General features: G+C 37.0%; 1 protein-coding gene across 1 annotated transcript in view; it reads left to right on the top strand.

Moving 5' to 3' along the window:
- Positions 1-26,927, top strand: part of LOC119804037 (cadherin EGF LAG seven-pass G-type receptor 2-like) — a 99,880-nt gene that overhangs the window by 30,444 nt on the left and 42,509 nt on the right. Inside the window, exons 5-13 of the mRNA XM_042054295.1 lie at positions 580-702; positions 2,476-2,579; positions 4,103-4,248; positions 6,438-6,620; positions 10,604-10,695; positions 14,688-14,800; positions 15,451-15,596; positions 18,236-18,416; positions 19,439-19,595. Coding sequence (XP_041910229.1) covers positions 580-702; positions 2,476-2,579; positions 4,103-4,248; positions 6,438-6,620; positions 10,604-10,695; positions 14,688-14,800; positions 15,451-15,596; positions 18,236-18,416; positions 19,439-19,595 — 1,245 coding nt within the window. The remainder of the gene's footprint in view (positions 1-579; positions 703-2,475; positions 2,580-4,102; positions 4,249-6,437; positions 6,621-10,603; positions 10,696-14,687; positions 14,801-15,450; positions 15,597-18,235; positions 18,417-19,438; positions 19,596-26,927) is intronic.

Genomic DNA, 26,927 nt, shown 5'->3' on the forward strand with positions numbered 1-26,927 from the left:
ATTGTTAGAGTATAGAATTCAGATCAATTTAAAAACAACATCTAAATAATAACTGAACCTTTCCTTAATAAATTATTATCTTATTTTACTTCATTGCCAGCTACTTTTGAGAAAAGATTTACCTAATTTAGCCTCTCCTCTAATCAAAGGAGAACTTTCAGTGAAGTTTTAAAAACAAATATACAACTGTATTAATATTTGAGGTTTTAAAATGTGTGTGTGTTAATCTTGTTTTTTTAAATTTAAAAAGTAAAAATAAATTTATCCTCTATGTATATCCTCTATACATAAAATCATTTGTAGAATCAGAACTAGGCATTTTTAGATTTTTGGAGGAAAATGTGGTCTACAACTTAATTAAACTTTAGCAAAGGGAATGTATAATATCATAAGCAAGTGAATTGGTTTTCTTTTACTGCAAATGACAATATACCAGTTATTTTATAGCAGTGAGCTCATAAAAATGATAATTATGAAAAAATATGAAACGGTCTCTATGTTTGTCATTATTGTACATTAGTAACATTTCTGTGCCTTTTGATTCATTTTGGAGTAAGTAATCTCCATTTTATTTTCCAGTACAGCATTGTGACAGAGTTATCTGGACCAAAGAGGGGAGCAAACTCCTTTGGAGTACATCCTGTAAATGGTGTTGTTAGCTTAATAGGTGAAGATGCCTTGGACTATGATGCTGGCTATCATGTAATTTAAATTTATTGATTACTCTATTAAGAATGGGATAGAATTAAAAAGTAACTTTGAACTCCTCATGAAAAATTAGAGACATTGTGACATTGCAGAAAGGGTAATATTTTGCAAGATTCATTTGAAAGGATTTGTGTATCCATAAACCTTATAATTACCAAAGTGTATCGATAGTACTTTAACCACGTATAAGCTTCTAAAGACATTTAAGACAAAAATGACCAAAGATAACCCAGTTAAATGACCATTGGAATAACTGAGTGTGAAGGGCAGATGAATGTAGTTATTACTGCTGTTACTACTATAGCAAAAACTGTTCCTGTTTTAGAGACAACACAACATATGCTAATTCATGATGCAGTTGAAAGCTACTGAGTAAGAAAATGCGAGACTAGAACAGCAATTCTCAGCCTTGCTAATGTATGACCACTTCCTACAGTTCCTCATGCTGTGGTGACCACAACATGAAATTATACTGTGGCCCCTTCACAGCTGTCATTTTGCTACCGTTATGAATCATAATGTAAGTATCTGATATGTGACAGCAGGGGTCGAGACTCACAGGTTGAGAATCACTGCTCTAGAACAAAACTCAAGAAGCTCCTGATGCTATTTAAGAGGCAGATGAGTAGTTGAAGATGACTTCCCCTTTCTCATTTGAAGAAAACCGAATGCAAATGAATCTTACCTAAACTTCAGCTTGGAAATGTTGAGTGTTGCAGAATCGTAGAATAGGCAATGACAGATTTTTTTTTATTGATTTTTATTGAGCTCTACATTTTTCTCTGCTCCCCTCCCTGCTTCTCCCGTCCCCTTCAACTCTCTCCCAAGATCACCATGCTCCCAATTTACTCAGGAGATCTTGGACAATGGCAGATTTTATGGGTACTGTACTAGATTAAAGTAGGATGGAAAAGAGTTGAAAGTTAGGAATACTACTTCAATGTGGATGTAACTAGTACAGATCTAACCTTTCTGGTGTTCCCCTGACTGTCTCCCATCTTTACTTGTACATTCCACACAACATATGCAGATTTCTAGAACTTCTTCCTTCTTTATCCCCACTATTCGCTTAGTCAACTAATTTTATGAGATTGCATGTATGGTCACGCACACAAATCAATGTCTCTCATTCAGCATGGAAGCTCATATGTTGTAGGCATTTATGGATATTTGTTCAAAGTTTTTTAAGGACCCTTTACTCCGTGAGTAGTGCTTAGTTTGTGTTCTGAAAGTAACACTTGATGATAAGAATGTATATTATCTAAGGGGTGAGAGGAGGGACAGGCCCACTAGGCACACACTCAAGTCTGGTGACATCCTCAGTCCTTCAGAAACCGCACTTTGTTCTTATCTGAAAGATTAGCTTGAGGTCCTGTGTTTACGGATCAGCCCCAAGCAGTTGGCTCTGTTAATAACTTCACTTCATTATATTTTGGGTTTATGGTTAAGTATAGAATTCATTCATGTTTTTGCTTCAATTGCTTCTATATTTAGGGAGTAGCCAAGCGACAAAGACCTCCGAGTTAAATTTTATAGGTTATAAAATAAAGCGTTTTGAAATGTATTGTGAGTGCAGTTGAGGAGTATTTATATTATTCTCATATAATGGTATATATATATATACATATATATTATATAATTTATAGTTGTTCAGAACAGTATTTTTCTTCATATATATTTGTATTGTATATGTAACAGATGTATAAAGTACATAGGTATGCCAGTTATTAAAGGATATATTATAATTTTTCAAGGTCTCTCTTCCAGACTTTTCAGCTATCAGTGAGAGCAACAGATTCAGTGGGATTATTCTGTCAAGGGACGATAATTATCAATATTCGAGACATAAATGATGAGAAGCCTCAATTTGAGTAAGCACATTCAATTAAAAGTGTAAGCATAGGGGAATGGTTAAAAAAAACCTTTTGTATATAGTACAAATGATAATAAATAGTCTGTGACAACGGAGAAAATAATAGCATTCTCTACTGAAAGCATATTGGTGTAACCCACAGCTGATGCATGCATGGATACAGAGTACAATGTGTATGAGAAAATACTCAAACCAAGTTTAGAAGTGATCAGCCTGTAATGTGATGGAAAGATTCCCAAGACTTTCAAATCCCTTCTGGTCATTCTTTCATAGCTACAGTGACCTTAAAATGTATAAAACATTTAAAGATTTTATGTTCATATTCCCAAGTACAATGTAAAAAGACATATTTGTAAACTTTTGGTATGTAATTTTCATATTCTAAATGTAGTAGTTTAATTTAATATTTTACTATAATAGGACAGCACTCAAAAACTTCTTATACTAGTAAAGAGAAAAGGTAATAGTGTTATGGTCACTCTCCTCGTGCTACTAAGCTGTATCTCCACAGATAATTATAGCGAAGAATTTATTGAGTTACTCAGTTCACCTGGATAGAGTATCTGAGAGACTGAAGCAAAATTAGGGGTTTAATATTCCCTTATATCTGACAATAATTGGTCTGAAAGTCTACCTATTGCTGTAGTAAAAGTACCATCATGATTTAAGAATAATATTCTGTTTCTCTCAGCATTTAATAAACATTAATTATTGCCTATTTAATGTAATTTATTACTAGTATATATGAGTCATGGCCAAATTATTTTAGTTTCTATTTTTTTTTATCTGAAGAGACACAGAATATTTAAGTAATAGGGAAACAGAAAAGAAAGAGATTTAAAGTGTTCCAGAATATAATTGTTATAGGACACATTGTATTTATTATGTTCGATATGAGAGAGAAGGCAAATGAAATGTGATCAAGAATGCTGTTTGGAAGCACAGCATCGTATGCTCAACTCTCTTGTCTTTGAAGCTCACATGACACCCAAGTTATCAGTTAGGTAAGCTGCCTTAAAGATGCAAAATAAAGAGACGTACATTTCAGAAATGTTCTGGATATAATCAAGGACATTGTGTGAAACTCAGACAGGTAATGAATAATGTTACAGAAATTGATGTAGTGTCTTGCTCTAAGCTATAGCTTAGGGCAGCTCTTCATCCTAGAGATTACAAGATGAGTGAATGCATTCAGTATATTATGTTCATTTGCCAACTACTCCATGCGTTCTCTACCTAGGACAATGGAGATACATTATTTCACTCTGTTTTTCATTTTCCATCTCCCTTATCCCATGGCGTTCCTGATAATCTGGCCTGATAGCAAAAACTATATAAAAGGAAAATCGTATTTTAAAAAATCTATGGAACTTTGCTTCCCAAATAAATTTTCTTAACATTTGAATCATTAGGAACTCTTAAATTTTTTGACAAGAGGCAAGGGTTTTATAAATCGAGAGGTTTCTTTACTTATAGTCAGTAATTACATTGTAAGTTGTTTTTTCATGATTTTATTCTTAGGCCATTTCCTATGGATTCAATTAATGTGACTGAAAAGAAACCCATTGGAGACTTTGTAGCGAGAGTAAAAGCAATAGACCGTGGTGAAGACAGCAGTATTACGTATTCTTTTAAAACCCAGCAGGAAATGTTCGCTTTAGATCCACGTAAGTTTTATATAAATACTTATAGAACACATTAGCTAAACATGCACCTAGCTCTACAGTCCCTTAGAGCTTGGGCTGCTAAAATTACTCTTCTAAAACTAAACACTGAGTAGAAAACATAGCAGAAACATGTGGCATTTATACTTATGACTTCCCTATTTGTTAAAAGACAGTCTCATGAAATAGAGAGCTATCTAAAACTTTGCCTCTATTGTGAGCATTGTCCTTCAGAGATAGCATGAATGCGTCTGTGGAACACATAGCTATCTCTTTGGTAATATTTAATAAAATTTGCACTTTTACAAGTAATTTAACGTTTGATTATGGATAGAGTTGTGTCTATGTGGACAGCACAGTTGTTCTGAAATATTGTTCTTGTGGAGTTTCATTACACATGATATTATCAAATATGGTAACTGAACAACAAAACAGAAGCACCAAGAATATGTCGTGGAAGCCGACTGTGTAGTTTTAGATAGCTGCAGTTGCTATCTAATTCTAGAACCTGAAATCAGGGAAGGAAGGTGGACATAGGGTGAGAAAATGCAAGGTACATTAGAACACGAACAGATAAGAGGGATTCCATCAACAAATCTTGGCCTGTGAGAGTTCTTCTTGCCTCTGATTTTGATGGTGTTCATGTCCTGCAGAATCTGGGTCTTTTCATCTCAGACTTAGTATGCACACCTAATCTAGAAGTCAACGGAAGCTGAGAGCTGTTTCAGATGTGGTCAGTCTGAGGCTGTGTGTAACTATGAATATAGCAACACAAAATTATAAACATATAAATATGGGATTTGTGTGTGTGTTTCCATTTTTATATAACTCTACTGCCTGATTCTTGAGCATGGGCTTTGTAAAGTATATTGTAGAAGGAGCGGCAGGCTGTGTCCCACCAACCGGCTAGCTTTACACCCGAAATAATTACACGGAAACTGTATTCTTTTAAACACTGCCTGGCGCATTAGTTTCAGCCTCTCATTGGCTAATTCTCTCATCTTGCTTTTAGCCATATTTATTAATCTGTGTAGCACCACGAGGGGTGGCTTACCAGGAGAGATCTTAACCTGTGTCTGTCTCCGAGAAGAGAGGCATGGGTCTGCCTGAGGCGTCTGTCTCGCTGCCTTCTTCCTCCCAGCATTCTGTTCTGTCTTCCCCACCTACCTATGTTCTAACCTATCAGCCCAAGCAGTTTTCTGTATTAATTAACCAATGAGAGTAACACATAGACAGATGACCCACCTACATCGGTATAGTGTGTTGCAACAATGTTCAAATGTTGGAAAGGTTGAGGGGAAGATAAGGTGGCTACAGATTCAGTGGTAACCAGTTCATTGCAGCAGCAAAACAGAAGAACAGCTGAAATTTACGTAGAATGCTACTTTAATGATGTAAAGATGTGTTACTTTTGTTTATGCTGTGTTTGTTTTCTTTCTTTGTTTTTGTTTTGTTTTTTCAAGATAAAATTTCTCTGTAGCTTTGGAGACTGTCCTGGAACTAACTCTTGTAGACCAGGTTGGCCTCCAACTCATAGAGACCCACCTGCCTCTGCCTCCCGAGTGCTGGGATTAAAGGCGTGCGCCACCATTGCCCAACTGTGCATTTGTTTTCTTATGTAAGGATGTGTTGCATTTGTTTTACCTTCCTGCCTAAGGCACCTGATTGGTCTAATAAAAAGTTGAATGGTCAACAGCTAGGCAGAGAGAGAGAAATATGCTGGACTGGCAGGCAGAAAGAATAAGTAGGAGGAGAAATCTAGGCTCAAGAAGAAGAAAAGAAGGAGGACTAAAGAGAGGGCCTTACCCACGGCAGGAAAACAGACAGCCACCAGATGCAGGACACAACAAACAGTGTGTAAGACATACAGAAGGAAAGAAAGATAAAAACCCCAAGGCAACAGGTAATTAAAGAGATTAGTTTAAGCTAAAAGAACGAGCCAGAAATGAACCTAAGCTAGACTGAGAATTCATAACTAATCAGAAATCTCTATGTCAGGATTTGGGAGCTTTTTTGTGACCTTAAAAGAAAAAGCCTGGTACAAAAGTCTTTACATGTTTGCAACGGATACATACTTAGCAAATATCGTCTTTCTTATACATGAAAATTGTATTTTTACATAAATTTAAATATCAGTATAAACTGACATAGGAATAAATATTTGTGCTTAATAGTTTTTTCTCCTTCCTTAGTCACTGGTATAATCACTGTTCTTCAGTCTTTGAATCTTGACAACCCAAGGAGCTCCAGGAATTATGTTTTAGAAATAGAGGCCAGGGATGATGGCAACAACACCAGCTCGTACGTGTTCACCGTTTTCGTGGAGGATGTCGATGATCCTATCTCCTGTGATCCCTATTTTTCAACAGGTGCAGGTATATTCCAAGTCCGTTTCATTTCAAAGATTCAGAAACGCTGTCCTATAAGAAGTAGAGAGGAAACATTGTAGTGATGAGGTGACGGGCTGCGTTCCTGCCGCCTGGATCCCGTCTGCCTGGCTAGATTATGTCCTGAAATAACAACACACAAATTGTATTCATTTAAACACTGCTTGGCCCATTATTTTCAGCCTCTTATTAGCTAATTCTCACATCTTTCTTTAACCCATATTTAGTAATCTGTGTAGCACCACGAGGTGCTCGCTTACGGGGAAAGATTCAGCATGTCTGACCTGGCGGCTGGCTCCATGGCGACTGTCTCAGAGAGGAGAGGCATGGCATCTGCCTGAGGCATCTGCCTCACTCCCAGCATCCTATTCTGTCTACTCCACCCACCTATGTTCTGACCTATCAGACCAAGCAGTTTCTTTATTAATTAACCAATGAAATCATCAGATAGATAGAAGACACACCTACATCAGAACCATAGCTGAGTTTACTTGATGATTTGATTTAGTGTGAAGAGTGCTAAGGATTTAACCCATGACTTTATGTATGTAGTGGTATACTCCATCACTGAGCTATGACTGCCGTTCTCGGATTTTTGAAACAAAGGTTCACTTCATGACTCAGGCTAGACATGAATTTGTGATGTTACTATATCACCATGTTCTACTGTGTCTCTCTGTATTTACTGCTGTCACTGTGTGCTACTGTGGCTCTGGGTCCCTGTATGCTACTGCGTCTCTTTGTGCTACTGTGTCCCTGCGGGATACTGTGTCTCTGTGTGCTAATATGTCACTCTCTAACTGTGTGCTACTAAGCTTGAAAAACTTTATCAACAATAATCCTTGAAGAAGAGGCTATGACCTTAAAAGCAAGGCAGGCTAGGTATATGGGAGTGTTTGAAGAGAGGAAAGGGGGTATTTTTTTAAAAAGAAATAAAAAGCCAGAAAAAAGGTGAGATAAAAGGAGAGTAAAAATAAAATAACACCTGTGTAGTTCAAATTCCAAAATTAGTTTACATGGTACACAGAGGAGAAGAATAACAGAAATAGTTTTCCAAATGAATCTATAACATATGGGTCAATATGTTCTTCACAACTTGTCAAATGTACAAAAATCTAAAGAGGAAGATATGATTCATATGTCCAGGGAGATAGTGCAATCTGTAAGTGAGTTTTGCAAGCGTGAGGATCTGCATTATATCCTCCAGAAACCATGAAAAAAAAAAAAACCAAACAAAAACTTAATTGGTGTTATGTGCTTGCCGAGTCAGCCATAGGTGGGTTTCTGGAGTAGCTTGGCCAGTCAGCCCAGGAAATTGGCACACTCCAACTTAGACAGAGAATAAATGGCAACCAAGGAATACTGAGAACAGGAGAAATAGTCTTTCCCCAGGATAAAGCACATAGGTTGGTTCCTCCATACTATGTAGTCATCACTGAAAACATATACATATAAGTAACATGGCATAGACTGTCAAGATTGTACGTATATTTAGGAACACACACACACAGGCACACACGGGTACATATGTACCCACACACTAGGAAATAATAAAAAAGAGACCGTAAATTTGATAGAGAACAATAGGGTAGGGATATATGGTGTAGCTGGAAGGAAAAAAGAGAAGAAGGAAAGTGATGTTATTAGATTAAGTGATGTTATTTAAAAATCTCAATCTAAAAAAATATGGTTAAAAAACAAAGCAAATCTTACATGGATCTTGGTGCAGACTAGCTTTCTGCTTAAGTATTCATGAAGATATTATCTTTTGGATGACTATGAAACGATTTGATGTTCTTGGTAATTTCATTTTATTGTCTCCACATTATAGTAAATCCTAAAAAGAAGAACACGGATACCAGGGTCATTATGACCTGATTTTCTCCATAGACTTGGCTGAACTGTTGGGGGCACACTTGAGATCTGGAAGACTTTGTCCCATTGCATCAATGGATCCTTGTAACTGAGACAAAGTATGAAAACCTCACTTTGAATTAAACGAAGGGTAAAATTCTGTGAATTTACCCAAAAAGTCATTAATGCAGTGTTCATCCTGCTGATTTGACATTTTGTATAATCAATCCAATTACTGCTTCTACTTGTGTAGAGGTCATAGCTCTCCAGAGTGAATCACTAAATCAGAACATCTGTCCACATACATCCAATGTGGAGCAAAGATTCAAAATGAACTGGTCCTAGTTTACCCCAAAGTTGTTCTGTTCATATCCCTAGAAATATCAAAAAAACCATGAGTATGCTGTGGGACTATAAAAATAGATTATAAACAATAGCCCCAGAACCCAAGAGAATGTTCATGTTAAGAGCACTTGCTGATCTTGCAGAAGGCCTGGATTTTGTTCCTTGAACAGACATGGTGGCTTATAACCACCTGGAACTTCAGTTTTAGAGGATCTGACCCTTCTGGCATTCTCAGGTTCAGGCATACATGTAGTGCATACATCTATATTCAGGTGCTTACACAGAAACATGAAATAAAAATAAATAGATAAATCTTTGAAAAATTCACCAGACTTGGTGTTAGACTGATGTGTATAGTAAGCAGGAATCCTCAAGTAGGGAATGCTATAACATATTTGAATATGTTATAAGACTTTGTATATAATTAGCCCTAAGCAACATAGACTAACTCATTTAATTCCTGCTGGATCTATTGGATGTCAGCAATTATATCTTTTCTGCTTGTCTCTGCATTCTTCTCCATGTGTTTCCTTTTTGCTCCTTCTTTTTATGTTTATGCATATGGTGTGACTATGTGTATGCATGCATACATGTATGTATCATATGTTTTTAAAATATGAATCAGTTTTCACCATATGAAGAAACTAACAACATTTACATACTCATGTGTGCATGTTTTTGTTTATTTGCTTGTTTGGTTTTTTGGCAGGGTGAGACCCAATCACACTTGGTTACATTAGAACCAAGATAAAGGGCAGAGTGTGCAGATAGTAGCATTTGTTGAGATGTGTGAGACTTGTTCATATTTTGCCTAATTTTGAAAACTACCTTAAGGTTTAAAGTGTACTTTGTCTATGTTGTACACATAAGAATACTATTGGAGCCTAAATTAAAACACATTTTTTTTTACTTCACTATCATCATCTTATTTAATGCATTACTGGGGAAAAATAAAAACTTCAATACTCCAGCTTGTGTGAATGTAAGCAGAAGTATTCTTGTTGACATTAATATTTCAGACACTGAGAAGGTACGTCTCATTTACCACCTCAACCAAATATTTAAACTTAAAAATGAATATCTGAATTATGTTGATTCTTTTAAATATCCAAATTTAAAAGTAGAAGATGTGTGGGTTCGGTGTTCTCAGGTTAGAGTCCAGATAGTCAGGAAGTTGAGGCAGGAGGATTGACTGGACTCAGGCATTGGAGCCCAGCCTGGAAAGCTTAGATGCTTCTTGTCCTTTCTCATAAATAAGGTGGGAAGGTGTCTGAGTGCTTCAGTGATGGGTCTGCAAGCTTGAAGACCTGGTGCTATTTCCCTATTGCATACATAAGATTTGGATGTGAAATGCCCATCAATAAACCCATTACTGAGAAGATGATATGCAATCCCAGCGGCTCACTGGCCAGAGAGCACAGCTGAAGTAGAGCTCCATGTAAGGAAGGTTATTTGTCTCAAAAAATAAGGTCATGAAATGATTGGATAACACAGGAACCTCCTCCTCTGGCCTTATATGTGTCTGTGTGGGCAATTGTACTAGTAAACATGCAATCTCCCCCACCCCAAGACATAAATACAGTTAAAGAAAAAGATTACTATTGATGTTCACATGAATAAACATTTGTAGTGTTTTCTTAGAGAAACTATCCTTAAACTTACTCACTAGAGACTTTTTACCCAGCCTGATGACTTAGAGCAGCCACATGAAGCAAAACAGGACAGAGGCATGTGCCATTTAATTACTCTTGATTACTTGTGTGATTGTGTAGGTGTTTCAGTGTCTGTTCCCGAAAATATCCCTTCCTCTGCTTTCATATATGCAATTCTTTCAAGAGATCCAGATCTGGGACAAGAAGTTGAAGTAAGTCTTTAATTGTCTTTTATGTTTTTCCCAAAATGGGAAAAGCAAAATGCATTGCTTAATTTTCAGTGAGCAAAAGTGGTTTCCTCAGGCTTTAATTAAATTAGGCTTTGTATTTTGCGATGATTACTGAAGTGGGAGGGGGAATATTTAAGCTGTGAATATAGCAGCAAAATGAAAATGCTAAGAGAAAATGGAAGTCATGGACCTAAAACGGTCTGAAAACAATGTAAGAGTGAGCCATTATTATCACTGATAATGCGTGTACACTCTAGTTCTCTCCTACTTTATTTCTTTCCATTTATATTTCTTTATGAGACTCAGGGCTTTTATAAAGGGTATTTTAGATCTTCATATTATTTTTGGTTTCAGCATGATTTGTAAATAAGAATTAATGAATAATAGATGATGAAATGGTTGCAGTTTAATGGGGGAAGAAAGAAATTTATCATTGTGTTTTCTCAAACATTTTATGGTATAATGTAACCCATAACCTAATTATGTTTCTAAGAAAAGATTTAGTTTCTTGATAGTGTAACAAATCATTTTAACAGATTGGAATATTCTTCCCTATTTTTAGTAGCTTAGTCAATGTCTTGATAGACTGGGCAAGAGTTTTCTATTTGCTCACGCTGGTAACAACTGACTTATAAACAAACTTGGGAATACTTCTAAAGCTAAAATTTAAGAGGCCAGCTCTCAGGAGACTTTATAGAGTTTCTACTCTGCTTTGATTATGAACCATTGGTAAGCATGCTCAGATTTATGTATTTTTCCTTATCAAGTTTTTAGACTGAGAAAACCACACAGGAAAATATAATTCCTTCTTGTTAGACTCAGAAGCCCCATTTATGAGAGTGTATTGTGTTGGTGGAGGGGAGAATGTAAGAATATAGTCTAGTCTTGTGTACTTGAGGCTGTGGGATATCCATTCATGTATGTATGAATGTGTGTATGTGTAAACATGTGTATTGTGTATGTAAACATGCATATTTTCTGTAAATGAAATCAAGATATTTGAGTCATGAGTAATTAAAATGAGAAAAAAACCAAATATGTTGAAGGTAATTGTTTTCATCAAACCCAGAATCACCATAATAGGAGAAGAAATAAAAGATTTTTTTCCCATAAAAATGTTTAGTGGGTTCTAATCTAAAGTAAACTGACTTTGGTTGTTGGTTCAAAAACAGCTAAAGAAAGTACCTCAATGTGTTCATCAACAAAGTAACTCAATGTGCCCATCAACATGGTTGTCATGTCATCAATCACTGCTCCTCCCAGGTTCTTTTTTTTCTTTTTACCAAAACCAGGATGTAATTTTTTTTGCTTTTGTATAGTTTAGCTTTGCATTCTATAATATTTTTTCTAAAGTCTGAGCCCCATTACTGTGTTATAAGTGTTATAATAACAATGGAGAAGACGATGCCATTACTCTTGAAAACAATCTGTTTGTTTAAAGTATTATTTTATTTTATTTTTTTTCATGCATAATGTCAATACTGGGATGAGACCGAATGCTGTTGTGTGTACCTCTTTAGATACACTTCTTCAATGTACAAGAGGGGGTGGGGTTTTATATTGGAAAAAGCTGTCAATGTAACACTAGAAAGTAAACTAATTGTGAAGCCAATGACAGCGATTTACCAAAAATGCCCTAGACCTTAAGTACAAAACAAAATATGGAAAAAGTACAGCTGAAAACGTGAAGGAATGTTTGTATTGTTTTTGAAGTCTGGATACAAAAGCAAGTTCAGATTTTATTTATGGGTACTGTCTTCACAAAATAAAGCTGAGTAGAGCTGTTGCCAAATAATAGCACCAAAAATGTCAGTTCGAAATTCATGCTTTAACAATAATATATCAGCCATGTTTGTGGTTTTTGTTCCTAGTTTTTAATATTAAATACTTCAACCAATGCCACTGCCTACTTTGCTTTGGATCCACATAGTGGTGTCATTTCTAAAACCTCAGAACCTCTTTTGGATTATGAAACAGATCCAAAGGTGAGAACAAGCAATTTTTTTAAAAAATAACAAATCCCTTTATTCATGCTTTAATAAAATTGTTTGGAATTTACTTAAAATGAAACAAAGCATAAAAAGCCATCCATTTCATCTAGATCAATAGAAATACATTTAAGAACATGCGGAGAAAGCACATTTGATGCATTTGTTACAGGGATCTTGGGATGAGGCGTGATCGTCAAGGGCTACCAGCCAGTGCGTTTTTTAGGATGGACAAAGACAGACAGAAGACCAATAGAGAGAAAGTGGAAGGGACGGAAACTGCAGATGCCAGGATGGTGAATATCAGATGTAGCTAGATGGCCTCAATGGTACGCACAGAAAACCAACAGCCATAGAGAGAAAGAATGAAGCAAACTTCCTTAGAGAAGATATCAACTCCCATGAGACCCGGAGGCCCCAGAGATGTTAGTCTGCCAGGAGTCTCTGGGTCTGACTTCAATTGGATCCCTGGGGCCTTCCCTTTTCAGGAGTCTCTTACCATCACCATCCCCGGTCCTGCCCAGGATTATCCTGTTCTGGTGGAGCACACCACTTTCCCTGTTCCTCCTCCACATTGGTACTTTAATTCTAGCTGTATTCATCTTTAAATTAAATTGAGTATAACTGACATCCATAAGCTTTTCACATTTATTTATTCTTTTACAAAAGTTTAAAAATAGATTCTTATACAATACATCCTGACCAGTTCCTCTTTCCTCCTCTCCTCCCAGCTCCCCAACACCTCCCCTCTCCCCTAGACGTCAACTCTCCCTCCCCGTCCCTTTAAAAAAGAGCAGGCCTGGCCGGGCGGTGGTGGCGCACGCCTTTAATCCCAGCACTCAGGAGGCAGAGGCAGGCGGATCTCTGTGAGTTCGAGACCAGCCTGGTCTACAAGAGCTAATTCCAGGACAGGCTCCAAAGCCACAGAGAAACCCTGTCTCGAAAAACAAAACAAAACAAAACAAAACAAAAACAAAAACAAACAAACAAAAAAAAAGAGCAGGCCTCCAAAGACAACAACCAAACTTGACAAAACAAGATACAGTAAGATAAGACAAAAGCCATCACATGTATTTATTTTGCAAAGCTTCTTTTATTTTATTTTATTTTTTTCTGTTCTTTTGATACACAGTCTGGATGTCCTGGAAGTCATGCTATAGATCAGGTTGGCCTTGAACTCAGAGAGATCTGCCTGCCTCTGCCTGTCTAGTGATGAAATCCACCCAGTGGAAGAATCCTTAGCAGCTTTCTATACAAATATTTTAAAAGGCCATTAATTTTATTTTCTTTCCCCAGATTCTCCTCTCTACTCTGCCCTCCCTTTCTTAATCCATTTAACTTTTCAAGGAAGGGGAGATAGGATACAAGGATATAAAGGAGAAAAGGAATATAGTCAAATGAGAATTTAGTGGGTTGACTTTCAATTTCTGCTTACTGATTTGAAATATTCCAGGAATAGAGGTTTCAGTAAGGGAGGTTCTCATTTAGTGCATTTTTGAGAAAAATTTTGAATACATATTTAATCTGGTTGTGCTAGAAATCATATTTTTTTAAAAAATTTTACATATTTGAAATTGGTAAAAACTTTATATGTTATCGGTATTTTCTAAAAGTGCAATATGCTTCAGAATTTTCTCTGAACAATGAGAATTAACTCACCATCTGATTTTAGTATTTTAAAAAATTGAATTCAGATATGGTGCTACAATGTAATAAAGTGAAGTTTAAAATACAATCTAAAATCCATGATCGTTAGAAGGCAACATTATTGGTGATATATATATATATATATATATATATATATATATATATATATATATGAGATAATCCTTTTAACAAATGTTAAGGTAATTAGGAACGGTAAAAGTCTGTGTTTCTAGTTTTTTTCATTTAATTTATAAAACAATATTTTTAATGTAAAGGAAGTTGTATGTTCTATGCCCTCAAAAGAGAAAAGAACTAAAAGATTCTGTCATTTGTTTTTAGCTTTTCCAGTTGGTCATCGCTGTGAGAACCAGGGACAGCCTGTCCCTGGAGTCATGTGTTGGCACCATCACTATAAATATCCAAAATGTCAATGATGAGAGTCCTGTTCTGATGTAAGCAAGGCTTAATCTAAATATTTAAATCTTCGATTAACCATTGAAACATTTTTATTGCAGAGTAAATATCAATGCCCTAGCATTTTTTCATTGCAAAATTTCTTATAATGTCAGTGTGCAAACGTCTACAGACTCTATAGCATTGCTCTTCTCTCTCGTTTGCTAAAGAGATCAACTCCATTCGTATTTTGTTCTTGAAACCACAGAAAGTGATCATTTTTTTCATAGAATAGAAATCACAATTTCCTGCTTCTGCTATTTGTGATTGATAAGAAGAGTAATATAGAAATGAACATTGATAATGGTCATCATAGGAGATCAATATGGCTACTCGAGACTGGAGTAGTAAATAGTTTTGACATGGATCTCTGTCCAAATATAAATAAAATGGAAAGCTGTTGCTGAAGTGTCTACGGCATTTTCCCTTCTGCTATGATTTATAATTTCTCTATCAGGTGAAGGATGAAATATTAAGCGCTGTGTAAAATGGCTGATGTATAGGCAGCAACTTTCAAGCCATTTGAATTCGGGGCTGTAAGTTGTCACAAAAGTGTAGCTCATGAAATTTCAAATATTTTCCCTGTAACATAGATGGAAAGAGACATTTGTTTACGTCAAGTTCTAAAAGCTTCTCCTTTGTCCTATAGATACAGACCAGATGCACCTATAAATATTAATGAAAATCTGCCTGTTGGAACAAAGTTGGCCAAGTTCACGGCAACAGACAGAGATATAGAGGATGCCGTACATTATGAATTTATAGGTACACAGAAAGCCTTTGCTATAGATGAAGGTATAATAATTTTTATAGCTAACCATTTTAGAAAGTATGCTATACGTTATTTTATTCATTAAACTAAGCTCTGAAGGCATTATAGCAGAATGAAATGATATTTAAAATATGTAGGAAAGCACTTAGCATATTTTTATGAAGGAATCAGTAATCCCTCCTTCCTTGGTAGAAGTATTTTGTGTCATTCTGCCCTGCAGACTTTTCACCCATTCAGATATGTAAGTTTGGGCTGGAAACGTATTTAATGACCTTTCTCTGAGAAACCAATTTTCCCATGGAAAACAGAATGTTAGCTCTCATAAATGAAATATCCATTTTATGTCATCCATTCTTGTAAGTACATTACATGCATAAAAGTCACTGAGTTTTTCCTGTATCAGTCTCCATCTGAAAATGCAGTCCTGGGGAGGAGCTTTTCTTTCCTTCTCCTATCACCATGGAAGAGATCAGAGGCACAGCCTTATAAATGCTCTCTCACAGAGCTGCTCAAATCCCCAACCTAAACACATACAATGAAGTTCTGTGTGGTGGATAAACTTGAGTTCAGGCTGTGAGTCCTACACTTCTGACTGTAAGTGGATCTCAGGATACACAGGATAAACTTGATATAGGCTGCGAGTCCTATACTTCTGGCTGTAAATGTTTCTTAGACACACAGCGGTTTCTGTGTCTCTGACAGTTTAGTCATGAGGTTAGAACATGGAGGAAAGAAATATTTCTCTTCATTTTAGGAGGAAACATACTGATTCACACACGAACAGAATACAATTAGACATGTACTTCCCATAATATCAATGCAAAGATTGATGGAGTGTAGAATGGATAGGAAGGTGGACCATAGAAAAGATGCAAGCAATGCAAGGCAGAGCCTATGCAGAGAGGCAGAGCATGAACAAAGGCTGGGTTCTTCTTTCTGGGATGTGCCTCATAAAAATGGAAAGTGGGAAATTTGGATGAAACATACGGCAATGAACTAAAATTGACAGCATCTGGATGAACTTAACTTTTTTTTTTTTTTTTTTTTTTTTTGGTTTTTCGAGACAGGGTTTCTCTGTGGCTTTTGGAGCCTGTCCTGGAACTAGCTCTTGTAGACCAGGCTGGCCTCGAACTCACAGAGATCCGCTTGCCTCTGCCTCCCGAGTGCTGGGATTAAAGGCATGCGCCACCACCGCCCGGCTTGAACTTAACTTTTTAATACATGCATTTAGGAAACTCAAGAGGTAAATGGATTTTTTTTAATCATCTAGGCTGACTGAAGAGACATTGCAAGGAGTGCTTCTAAACTATGTCTTTTTAAAGTAAAAACATTGAGAAAATGAATGACGTGTGTTGGAGAACACCTAGGTTTGGGAAATGCAAATTCTAGTCAGGATAAATGATTAGGTCATGTATTTAACTGCTTATTGTTTAGAAGTTTCACAAACTTCTCATTATTTACAAATAGAGCCGCTGTAAAAATAACCACAAAGGAGAGAGGGATGACAGCTTTCAAAGGCAGAGAAGGTACTTGGGTCGTATTGTAAAATTTCTGAAAAAGTCAATAAAACACAAATATAACTAATACACAAACTTCCTTCAAGAAAATAGAGCTAGAATAAAACACAGGAATTTAGGTCTTTTCTAATGGTAAGGTTCCAGTGAAAATCAGTGTAGACATTTTAGTAAACTATTACAAGTTAATTATTTTTTTTAAAAAAATATAATTGTTTTGGTCTTGGTAAAATGCCTTCTTTGTTGTAAGAGAATTGATTAGATTATGAGCATATATTCCTCCAGCGCCTATTATGTAAGAACAAAAAGTAGCATATGTAGGAAAACTGAAAACACAAAATGTTAATTCCAAAGCTTACACACGGTATCTGGGGAGAGGACTTAGAGGTTTAGAGGATTTGCTGGTCTTACAGAGGTTCTGCTCTAGCTCCCATACCAGCTGACTAACAGCCATCTATACGGGGACTCCATGTCCTCTTCTGGCCTTGCTGGACACTTACACTTACACGCTCTTCACCCCAACCTCCCCTCTCTACAACTTCACATAATTATAAACAAACAAATAAGTCCTTAAAATGTTGGTATCTGGAAAAACAATGACTCCACAGAGAAGCTGTATGAGAGAGATGTAAGGGAGAAAGAGGTCATCCTGCTGGAGATTTACCAGCACCATAGAGACATACAATCAGTTATTTACATACACATAGTTTGTAAATCAGCATCTACCCTTAAAGCTTGCATGCGCTCCAAGTACAGATGCAACACAGTAGTTAGGAAGGTAATTCCCACCTGAGACACCCTTGTGCTTTTTGTTGTTTTTTCTTTCCCAAAACCACCCTTTCCAGATCCCCCCGTTTTCTTCCTGTGTGCCCCATGTTCACTCTCCCACATTTGTTCTAAGCTTCGCTGTTTGTTTCCCACTGAAGGTGTCATGGTGTCCCATGAGATGACCCGTGTAATACAGGTGGCTTCCATCTTCTGCCATACATTCAACAGCTATTTCACACAACTGTGACTTGTGTGTGACTGCGTTAGGTTGGCCACTGACCTTTATTTTATCCCTAGGGGTACTCTATTCATGTCATGCCTTTAATGCACATCTCCTTTGTCTCGTGGATGGCAAACACATCCGTATGCCTACCTTTCAGACTTGGGAGATGTCACTGTGGCCTATCCTTTGGACTATGAAGATGAAACAACCCCGAAATCTTGGGTTTTGTATGTTAGAGCTTATGACAGTGAGCGAACACACTCAACAACTGGGACCCTCACAGTGATGCTGCAGGATATCAACGACAACCCTCCACGATGCTCACAGGACATTTACGTGTGAGTCATGTCACTGATTGTTGGGTCTTCATGTATCTGTAGAGAGAAGACATAGCACAAATGAGTGAGGGCCATCAGTTATCCTAGAAGAGAGGCAGGAGCCTCTCATTCTTTTCTTACTTTCTCCTCTCAAGTGGCACAGCCTGTGCTTTCAACTGCTTAGACAAATGTCAAAATCAATACTAAAATTCTCCAAAATCTAGAACGTCTAGAAAGCCAACATGATTCCAGATATAGAATGTATGCAGAAATCCCATGGGAAAGTCAGGAATGTGAATTTACAGTGTTTAAACAGCAAGTAAAAAATAATGCCAACTATTTACAGTGAAGGGCAAATAGTCTTATAGGCTGAAGAGTGAACACTCCTGACTCCTGGAAGTTTTTACTTTGAGGGCACAAACAATGTTTTCATACCTTGCAATGGGGTTACGGTAGTCTTCCCTTGAATAATGTGTCTCTCCCTTAAAAAAGCCCTTCGGTATGAATAATGCAGACATGTCTTGATCACTTACAAGTAATAGGACACAGTACCAGCCTCCACATAAAATGAATAAATCTGCTCTGTTGAGTTGTAAAAGTCAATGCTTGTGGTCTGACAGATGTAACTGATCGTTGCTGGAGGCCGGGGAGAGTGGCGGGGAAGAAACAGAGGTTCTGGGAGTCTAATACACAGTACAGTGCCTATAGATAACTATAACACACTGTGTTTTGCCACAACTTAAAGAGTACAGCTTGCAAGTCTTCCCTCTAAACCTGAGGAGGAACAACCTGTCATTTGTTCAGTATATTTCCTCTTGTTAAATTTGCTGTTCTGAAATCTCGCATAAGAGCAATGCCATTTCCCCCGGTCTCATCATAAATGCTAAATCATGTCTTAGGCAACTTTTCATGGCTACTATAAAATACTTATTGTCAAAATGGCTGTTTAAATTATAAGCACAACATTTCAAATGATGCATTATATTAAATTTAATCATCTGCCTAAATTGAGTTCAATGTATAACACCTTTTTCTCATTGCAGAATTGAGCTTCCTGAGAACATCCCAGTTGACACCACTTTAGTGTCCCTAACTTGTACAGATCAGGATGGAACTATCCCCAACAACAACATATCTTATCATTTGATTAAAGACACATTTTCAAATAGAACCTTTACTCTCACAAACGGTGAATTGAAAGTAAGTATCAAAAAGTCACTCTCTGACTGTGGCCCTGTGATTAAACTGAGATAGAAAAAAATGTATTTTTATTATTATAAAATTGTTAATGAATTGCAGTAGTTCAAATAGCCGATGGCAGAATTTGTTCCTGGGTTTTCAACTGAACCTTAAACTGCTGAAAGCTTAGCTTGCTTCAGGATGAGTGCTGGAATGCAATTTTCATCACCAGTACTGAACTCAGAAGGTTATTAATTTCTTAGAACAATAGTTTTAGGTTAGTATTGTGTATTCATTTGGAATGTGCTGAAATACCTTTGATAAATAAGTTAAATATGTTTTAACAAAGACTATGAATAGAACAGAGATGCCCATTTTATTATTGTATACTGTAGCATGCAGTGAAATATTTTCACTAATTAGGTGTGTGTGTGTGTGTGTGTGTGTGTGTGTGTATGTGTGTGTATGTGTGTGTGTGTGTGTGTTTTATTTCCAATACATTTTGAAGTATAAGTCAGGCTAAATATAGTTACATTCACACATTTTTAAAGTAGATTAGGCAAAGTGAGATTAGGCATTGTGCTCCAAAGTAATTAAATGCAGCTCATCATGTTCTCTGCAGGAGTAAGATGGAGGTAACTTGCATGTTTTCATCTCGTTTTGATATGGATTCCATTGCATTGACCATTCGGGATACATTTCATGCAAATCCCTATTGTACTTGTGCCTTCATGTGCTATTAATGAATTGCAGAGAATCACATTCATCATCTTAAATCAGATGTCTTTCAGTTTTGAGATTTGTACCGTGCATCAAGATAGAAAACCCACCCCTCCCTTTCTGTGCCTCCATTGCATGTACTTGTGTACAGTTTAAAAGTTTCTGGAGATGTTTCTCATATGTATCCATTTCTGACATTTCTGCCCTTTGTCACATTCACACGTTTCTCCTTGGATTTTCTCAACATTTCTTGTCTGTCACTCTGTGGCACTAGTTAAACATTTCAAATGTCCCTAGTTAGACAGTGAAAGAACACATTACAATATCAAATGAGTGTCTGGAACTTCTCTACTACTGGTTATATATCTATTAATTTTTGACAGAATTCATGATGGAGAAAACTGTAGGTGTTTGTGGGGTATTGCAACACATTTCTTCCAAAAGTCTCAAGGTGATATTTCATACCTGGAAATGTTGATGTGATCACAATATTAAAATAGATCTTAGCAATCTAAGTTGATAATGCTAGAAAAATACGATATCAATATTCTAGCAAATATGAAAATGGTGGAAGTGTTTACAGTTCTTTGAATTATTTCTGATCAAGGAATTCTAATGGGGATACAAAATATATGAACAAACAACCAAATTACTGTTTTGAGTTTTTTCTAATATTTACTAATTTTCTGAAAACAATCTTATACAATTTACAGGAGTAAAACCATTTAATCAAATATAACAAGCTAAACATTCTGATTGATTACACAATTCTTTTTTCTTTATTTTTTGCCAATTTGTATATAATTGGAATAAAAACAATAGTTCTTTCCTTAAAGGGTAATTAGGTTTGAAAAGTTATTAAAATGCCTGAATTCTTTTTTCCCAGTTTATTTATTTTTTATTAAAAATTGCCATCTCCTCCACTCCTCCTCCCCCTTTTCTCCCCTCCCCTCCCCCATACCCCCACTCCCTCCCTCTCCAGGCCAAAGAGCCATCAGGGTTCTCTACACTATGTTGAGTCCAAGGTCCTCCCAACTCCCTCAATGCCTGAATTCTTATCCTTCTCCAAGGAAGGGAAGAGAAACCAGTGAAAGAAAATGGCACAAATTTAATTTTTAATGAATTAAATATAATTATAGAAATATAGAAAGAAAATATGCATGGATTTCCAACAATACTCAACTCTTTAGCAAGAAGATCGTAATTTACATATAAAGTGTTTAAATGTAAAACTAAAATCGATTAACTGTTTGATAACCAAAAAGTGGGATATATGTTACAGAAAGATAAAAGACAATTTTATCAATTATTCAAAACTAAGCTTAAGAACACTCACTAAAATTTATATGAAAATATTAAATATGGTTTTAGTAGGAGCCAGTGAGGTCAAGGACGCCAGGAAAACACAGCCCACAGAATCAACTAAGTAGCGCTCTTAGGGGCTCACAGAGACAGAAGAGGCAACCATGAAGCCTACATGGATCTGCCTTAGGTCTTCTGCATATCTGCTGTGATTGGTTAGCTTGGGGTTCTTGTGGGACTTCTATGATTGGCTCTTGGACCCTTTTCCTCCTGCTGGTTTGCTCATTCAGTCTTGATATGCGGGTTTGTGCTTAGTTTTAATTCATCTTGCTTTGCCACATTCAGTGGATAGCCCTGGGAGAACTGCTGCTTTCTGAAGGCAAATGGAAGAAGAATGGATCTGGGAAAGAAGGGAAGTGGGTGTGGGGGACTGGTGGGAGGGGAGGAAGTGGAGACTGCTGCCAGGAAGAAGAAAGAAAAGGTAAACTTGATACAATATATTTTGATCAAATTACTTCCTTTCTTCGAACTCTTCCCATATCCTACCCCTCCCTATTCACCCAATTTCAGTCTTTTTCTTTCTCACGGAAAATCAAACAAAACAAAGTAAAAACAAACAAAAGAATAAAAATTTTATCAACAAAAACAATAAGACAGAAACAAAAACAAACAAACAAAACCCTACCCCCAAACAAAGCAACCAACAAAAAAGAAACAAAAAGTTTGCCCCAAACAAAGCTACAGATGAGGTCTGTTTAGTGTTGGTCAAGGATGCCTCTACCATGGCCCTGTCCTGGAGTACAATTGATAAATGCAACGATATCCTATAATTTTTTCTCCTTCTCAGTACATAGCAATTGCAAACAACTTGTTAGTTAGCATGGAACTTTGTATCTACGTCCCGTTCTCAATGCTGGGATTTCCTGTGGACACTTACTCGCCATCTCAACTCTGGTTATTTGGATTCAAACCAAATGTCTACAGCTTAAAAGCTATATCCACACACAACAGAAATATTCAATATTTGTCTTTGGGTGTCTTCTGGGTTACCTCATTCACAATGATTGTTTTTTAGCTTTATGTATTTATCTTCAAATTGTATAATTTAATTTTTTAGTAGGCGAATAATATTCCATAGTATGAATGTACAACATTTTTATTATTTATACTTTACTCTTTGGACATTTAGGCTGTTTGCAATTTCTGACTGTTATGATGAGAGCAGCAATGAGCATGGGTTAGCAAGTGTCTTTGTAGGAGGATGTACAGTCCTTTGAATATATGCCTGAGAGTGGCAGGATCTTGTAGTGGGCAATTTACAATGCTTTGAAGAGCTTCTACCTTGTACAATTCTGTATTCCCACCAGTAATGACAAAGTGCTATCCTGGGCTTACAACCATCTCAATGTGTTCTGTTGCTAGTTTTATTGATTCTGGCCATGCTGGCCAAGGGAAGATAAAAATCACAAAGTAGTTCTAATTTGTATTTCCATTATAGCCAAAAGTGCTGAACATTTTGAAAATCTGTCTTAGCCATTTGTGGTTCATCTTTTGAGAATTTTCTGTTTGGTTCTCTAACACGTTTTTAATTGAATAAATTCCTTGATGTACATGTTTTAAATTCTTTATATATTCTAGAAACCTTCTCTCAGATGTACAATTTGTAAAGATTTATTTCTACTCCAGTTTGCCACAAGGCTTGAATGATGGTGCCTTTGCTATACATAAGCCTTTGTATTTTAAATAAAGATTTTTAATAATTGGTCTTTCTTTTCTTTTTCTTTCTTTTTATTTATTTTTTTTTGATTTTTCTAACTAATTACTTATTGAATTTTTGAGACAAGGTTTCTCTGTAGATTTCAAGCCTGTCCTGGAACTCACTCTGTAGACTAGGCTGCCCTTGAACTCACAGAGATCTACCTGTCTCTGCTTGCCAAGTGCTTGGATTATAAAGATGACCGCACCACTGCCTAGCTATTGTTCCTTTTAATTAATTAATTCGTTTTACATTCCAGCTAAATTTTCCCCTCCCTCCTCTCCTCCTAAACCCCCACCCTATTACGTTCAGTTTTTACCTTCAATCCACCCTCCATTTCTGTTTAGGATAGGGCAGGACTACCAAGAGCATCAACAAACCGAGGCATATCAAGTCACAGTAATTCTAAGTACTTTGGACTGGAGAGACAGCTTAGCAGTTAAGTGTACTGGCAAATCTTCCAGAAAAGTGGAGTTCAATTCCCAGCAACCACTCCAAACCATCTGTAGTGGGGTTTGATGCCCTGTATTGGCATGAAGATAGAATAATGTAGTCAGAGGCTGTTCAGTCATTCCCAGTCACTCGGACCTAAAATATTACACAGAAACTACATTATTTAAAACACCGCTTGGCCTATGAGCTTATGCATTTTTTCTAGCTAGCTCTTATATCTTAAATTAATCCAATTCCATTATTTTATATTAAACCATGAGGCTTGTGGTTTACAGGCTTCTGTCTCCTTTGGTGGTGACTATATGGCTTCTCACTGACTCTGCCTACTTTCTCCCAGCATTCATCTTAGTTTTACCACCTATCTCTAATCTGCCCTATTACAGGCAAAAACAGGTTCTTTATTAATTAACCAATAAAAACAACACATATACAGAAGGACTTCCCACATCAGAGTAATCATATATGTTAAATAAATAAATAAGCTACAAAAAGCTAGCTTCTCATATTAAATGCCAAATATTAAATATATACCTTCAAAAAGCAAGTCTAGCACCTCCCTATGTATACAGCTGGGCAAAGTATCTCAGTAGGAGGAGAAATGTCCCAAAAGCCAGTAGAAATCACAGGGACAAAGCTACAGAGAAATCCAGTCTCACAAAACCAAAACAAAACAAAAAGTCAGAGATAGCCCCTGTGCCCACTGTTAAGAGTCCCACAAGAAGACCAAGCTATACAACAGTAATGTTATATGCAGATGCCTAGGTCAATCCCATGAAGTCTCCCTGGTTGTCCGTTCAGTCTCTGTGAGTCCCTATGAGCCAAGGTTAGTTGGTTCTGTGAGTTTTCTTGTGGTATCTTTGACCCCTCTGTCTCCTACAATCCTTTCTGCCCCTCTCCTGCAGGATTCTCCAAGCTCCACCTTATGTTTGACTGTGGATCTGTATCTGTATCCATCAGTTGCTGGATGAGGACTCTGAAAACAGTTGAACTAGGCATCAATCTCTGTTTAAAGCAACACATTCTTAGACATCATTACAGTGACATTGTTTTCCTCCAGTCATGTTTGGTTCTAGCCTAGGTCTCTGGTCATTCAGCTTATGGATCCTGATGCTCCAGGCAGTGTCAGGTGTGGGCTTATTCTCCTGGCATGGGTTTTAGGCTAGAGTGGTCATTGGTTGGCCACTCCCTCAAACTCTAGGCCACCCATACCCCAGAATATCCCATCAGCAGGATAGACTAAATGTCAATGATTATGTGGATAGGTTGGTTTCACACTCCCTCCACCTGAAGTCTTGCCTGGTCATGGGAGGTGACCATTCAGCCTAAATTTCTGCTGTTGCTAGAAATATTAGCTGGGATGATCCTTGTTGGTTCATAGGAGTTTCCCTTTATACCACGTTTTTACCTAACCTCCCCCCTTCCATTAAGCTCTTTGAGTCTTCTTCCCCTCTGTACCTGTTCCAACTTGATTGCTCATGTTTCCATTCCCACCTGCCTGCACTTGTAAAATCCTTTCCCAGGGAAATCTGGGCTTCCTGTCCTGATCTCTTCTTTTCACCTAGATTGTCTGGGTGTGTGAATTGTAGAACGATTGCCTTTTATTTTGCAGCTAATATCCACTTATGTGTGAGTACATACCTTGTTTGTTTTTCTGGGTTTGTGTTACCTCACTTAGGATGATTTTTTTCTAGTTCCATCCATTTGCCTTTAAACTCCCTTTTATCATTGCTTTTAACAGCTGAGTAACATTCTATTGCACAAATATGACATATTTTCTTTATCCATTCCTCAGTTGAGGAACATCTAGGTTGTTTCCAGGTTTTGGCTATTACAAATAAAGCTGCTATAAACATAGTTAAGCAAGTGTCTATGTGATATGATTAAAAATTTTTTGTTTATAAATCCAAGAGTGGTATAGCTTGGTCTTATGGTCTCAGTTATCAGAGAAACAGTTGCATTGGTTTCCAAAGCAGCTGTACAAGTATGTACTTCCATCAGCAATGGAGAAGTGTTCCCCTTGCTCTACATCCTCTCCAGCATGAGCTGACATTTGTGTTTTTGATCTTAGCCATTCAGACAGCAGCAAAATGGAATCTCAGAGTCATTTTGTGTAGCATCTGTGCTACTAAGTGTACTACAGTCCTGTGGCACCTGTACTACATGTACTATAGTACTGTGCCTGTAGCTAACACCTGCTCTAGGGGTGGTTAACAGCTGGGAAAGGGGCTGGAGATTTAAACATGTACACACACAGACTGAGACACAGGGACACAGGTCATCCTTGAATTCCCCAAGATTGCCCCCTTATTGTGTTCCAGGGCAGCTTATATAGGGATCTTTAACTGATAGCCACATCCTAGCCAAACCCACCAGAAACCACTCCACTGCCATCAGGAACTCCTGAGGGTCTCGTGCTCAGAGCAGCTGCAAACACAAGAAAACAAGCTGCTTTGCTCAGAGCAGCTGCAAGCATAATAAGTTGTTTACAAGAAATTTAGGGTCTGGGGGTCCACAACCCCCAATAATTTTGATTTGCATTCCCCTGGTGGCTAAGGCTGTTGAACATCTCCTTAAGTTTTTCTCAGTCAGTTGAGATTCTTCTGTTGGGAATTCTTTGTTTAGATTTGTACTCCATTGTTTAATTGGATTGATTTAGTTTGATGATATCTAGTTTCTTGAGTTCTTTGTATATTTTGGAAATCAGTCCTCTCTTGGATGTGAGGTTTGTGAAGGGTTTTACTCATTCCACAGGCTGCCATTTTGTTCTATTGGTGGTGTCCTTTGCCTTACAGAAACTTTTCAGTTTTATGAAGTCCCAATTAATAAGTTGTGATCTTATTGCCTGTACTAGTTGTGTCCTGTTCACAAAGTTGCTTAGTAATAAAAGCCACATAGTATTGGCATTAAAAAGCAGATGGGTGCATCAATGGAATCTAATTGAAGTCCCAGATGTAAATTCATACATTATGGACAACTGATTTTCAAGAAAGAAGTCAAAATTATACAATAGAAATAAAGAAGCAACTTTAACAAATGGTGCTGGTTTAACTGGAGGTAGTGTGTAAAGAACACAAAGAGATACATATCTCACCCTGCACAAAATTCAAGTCCAAGTGAATCAA

The sequence above is a fragment of the Arvicola amphibius genome, chromosome 18, assembly GCF_903992535.2.
Source record: "Arvicola amphibius chromosome 18, mArvAmp1.2, whole genome shotgun sequence".
NCBI classification, from domain to species: Eukaryota; Metazoa; Chordata; class Mammalia; order Rodentia; family Cricetidae; genus Arvicola; species Arvicola amphibius.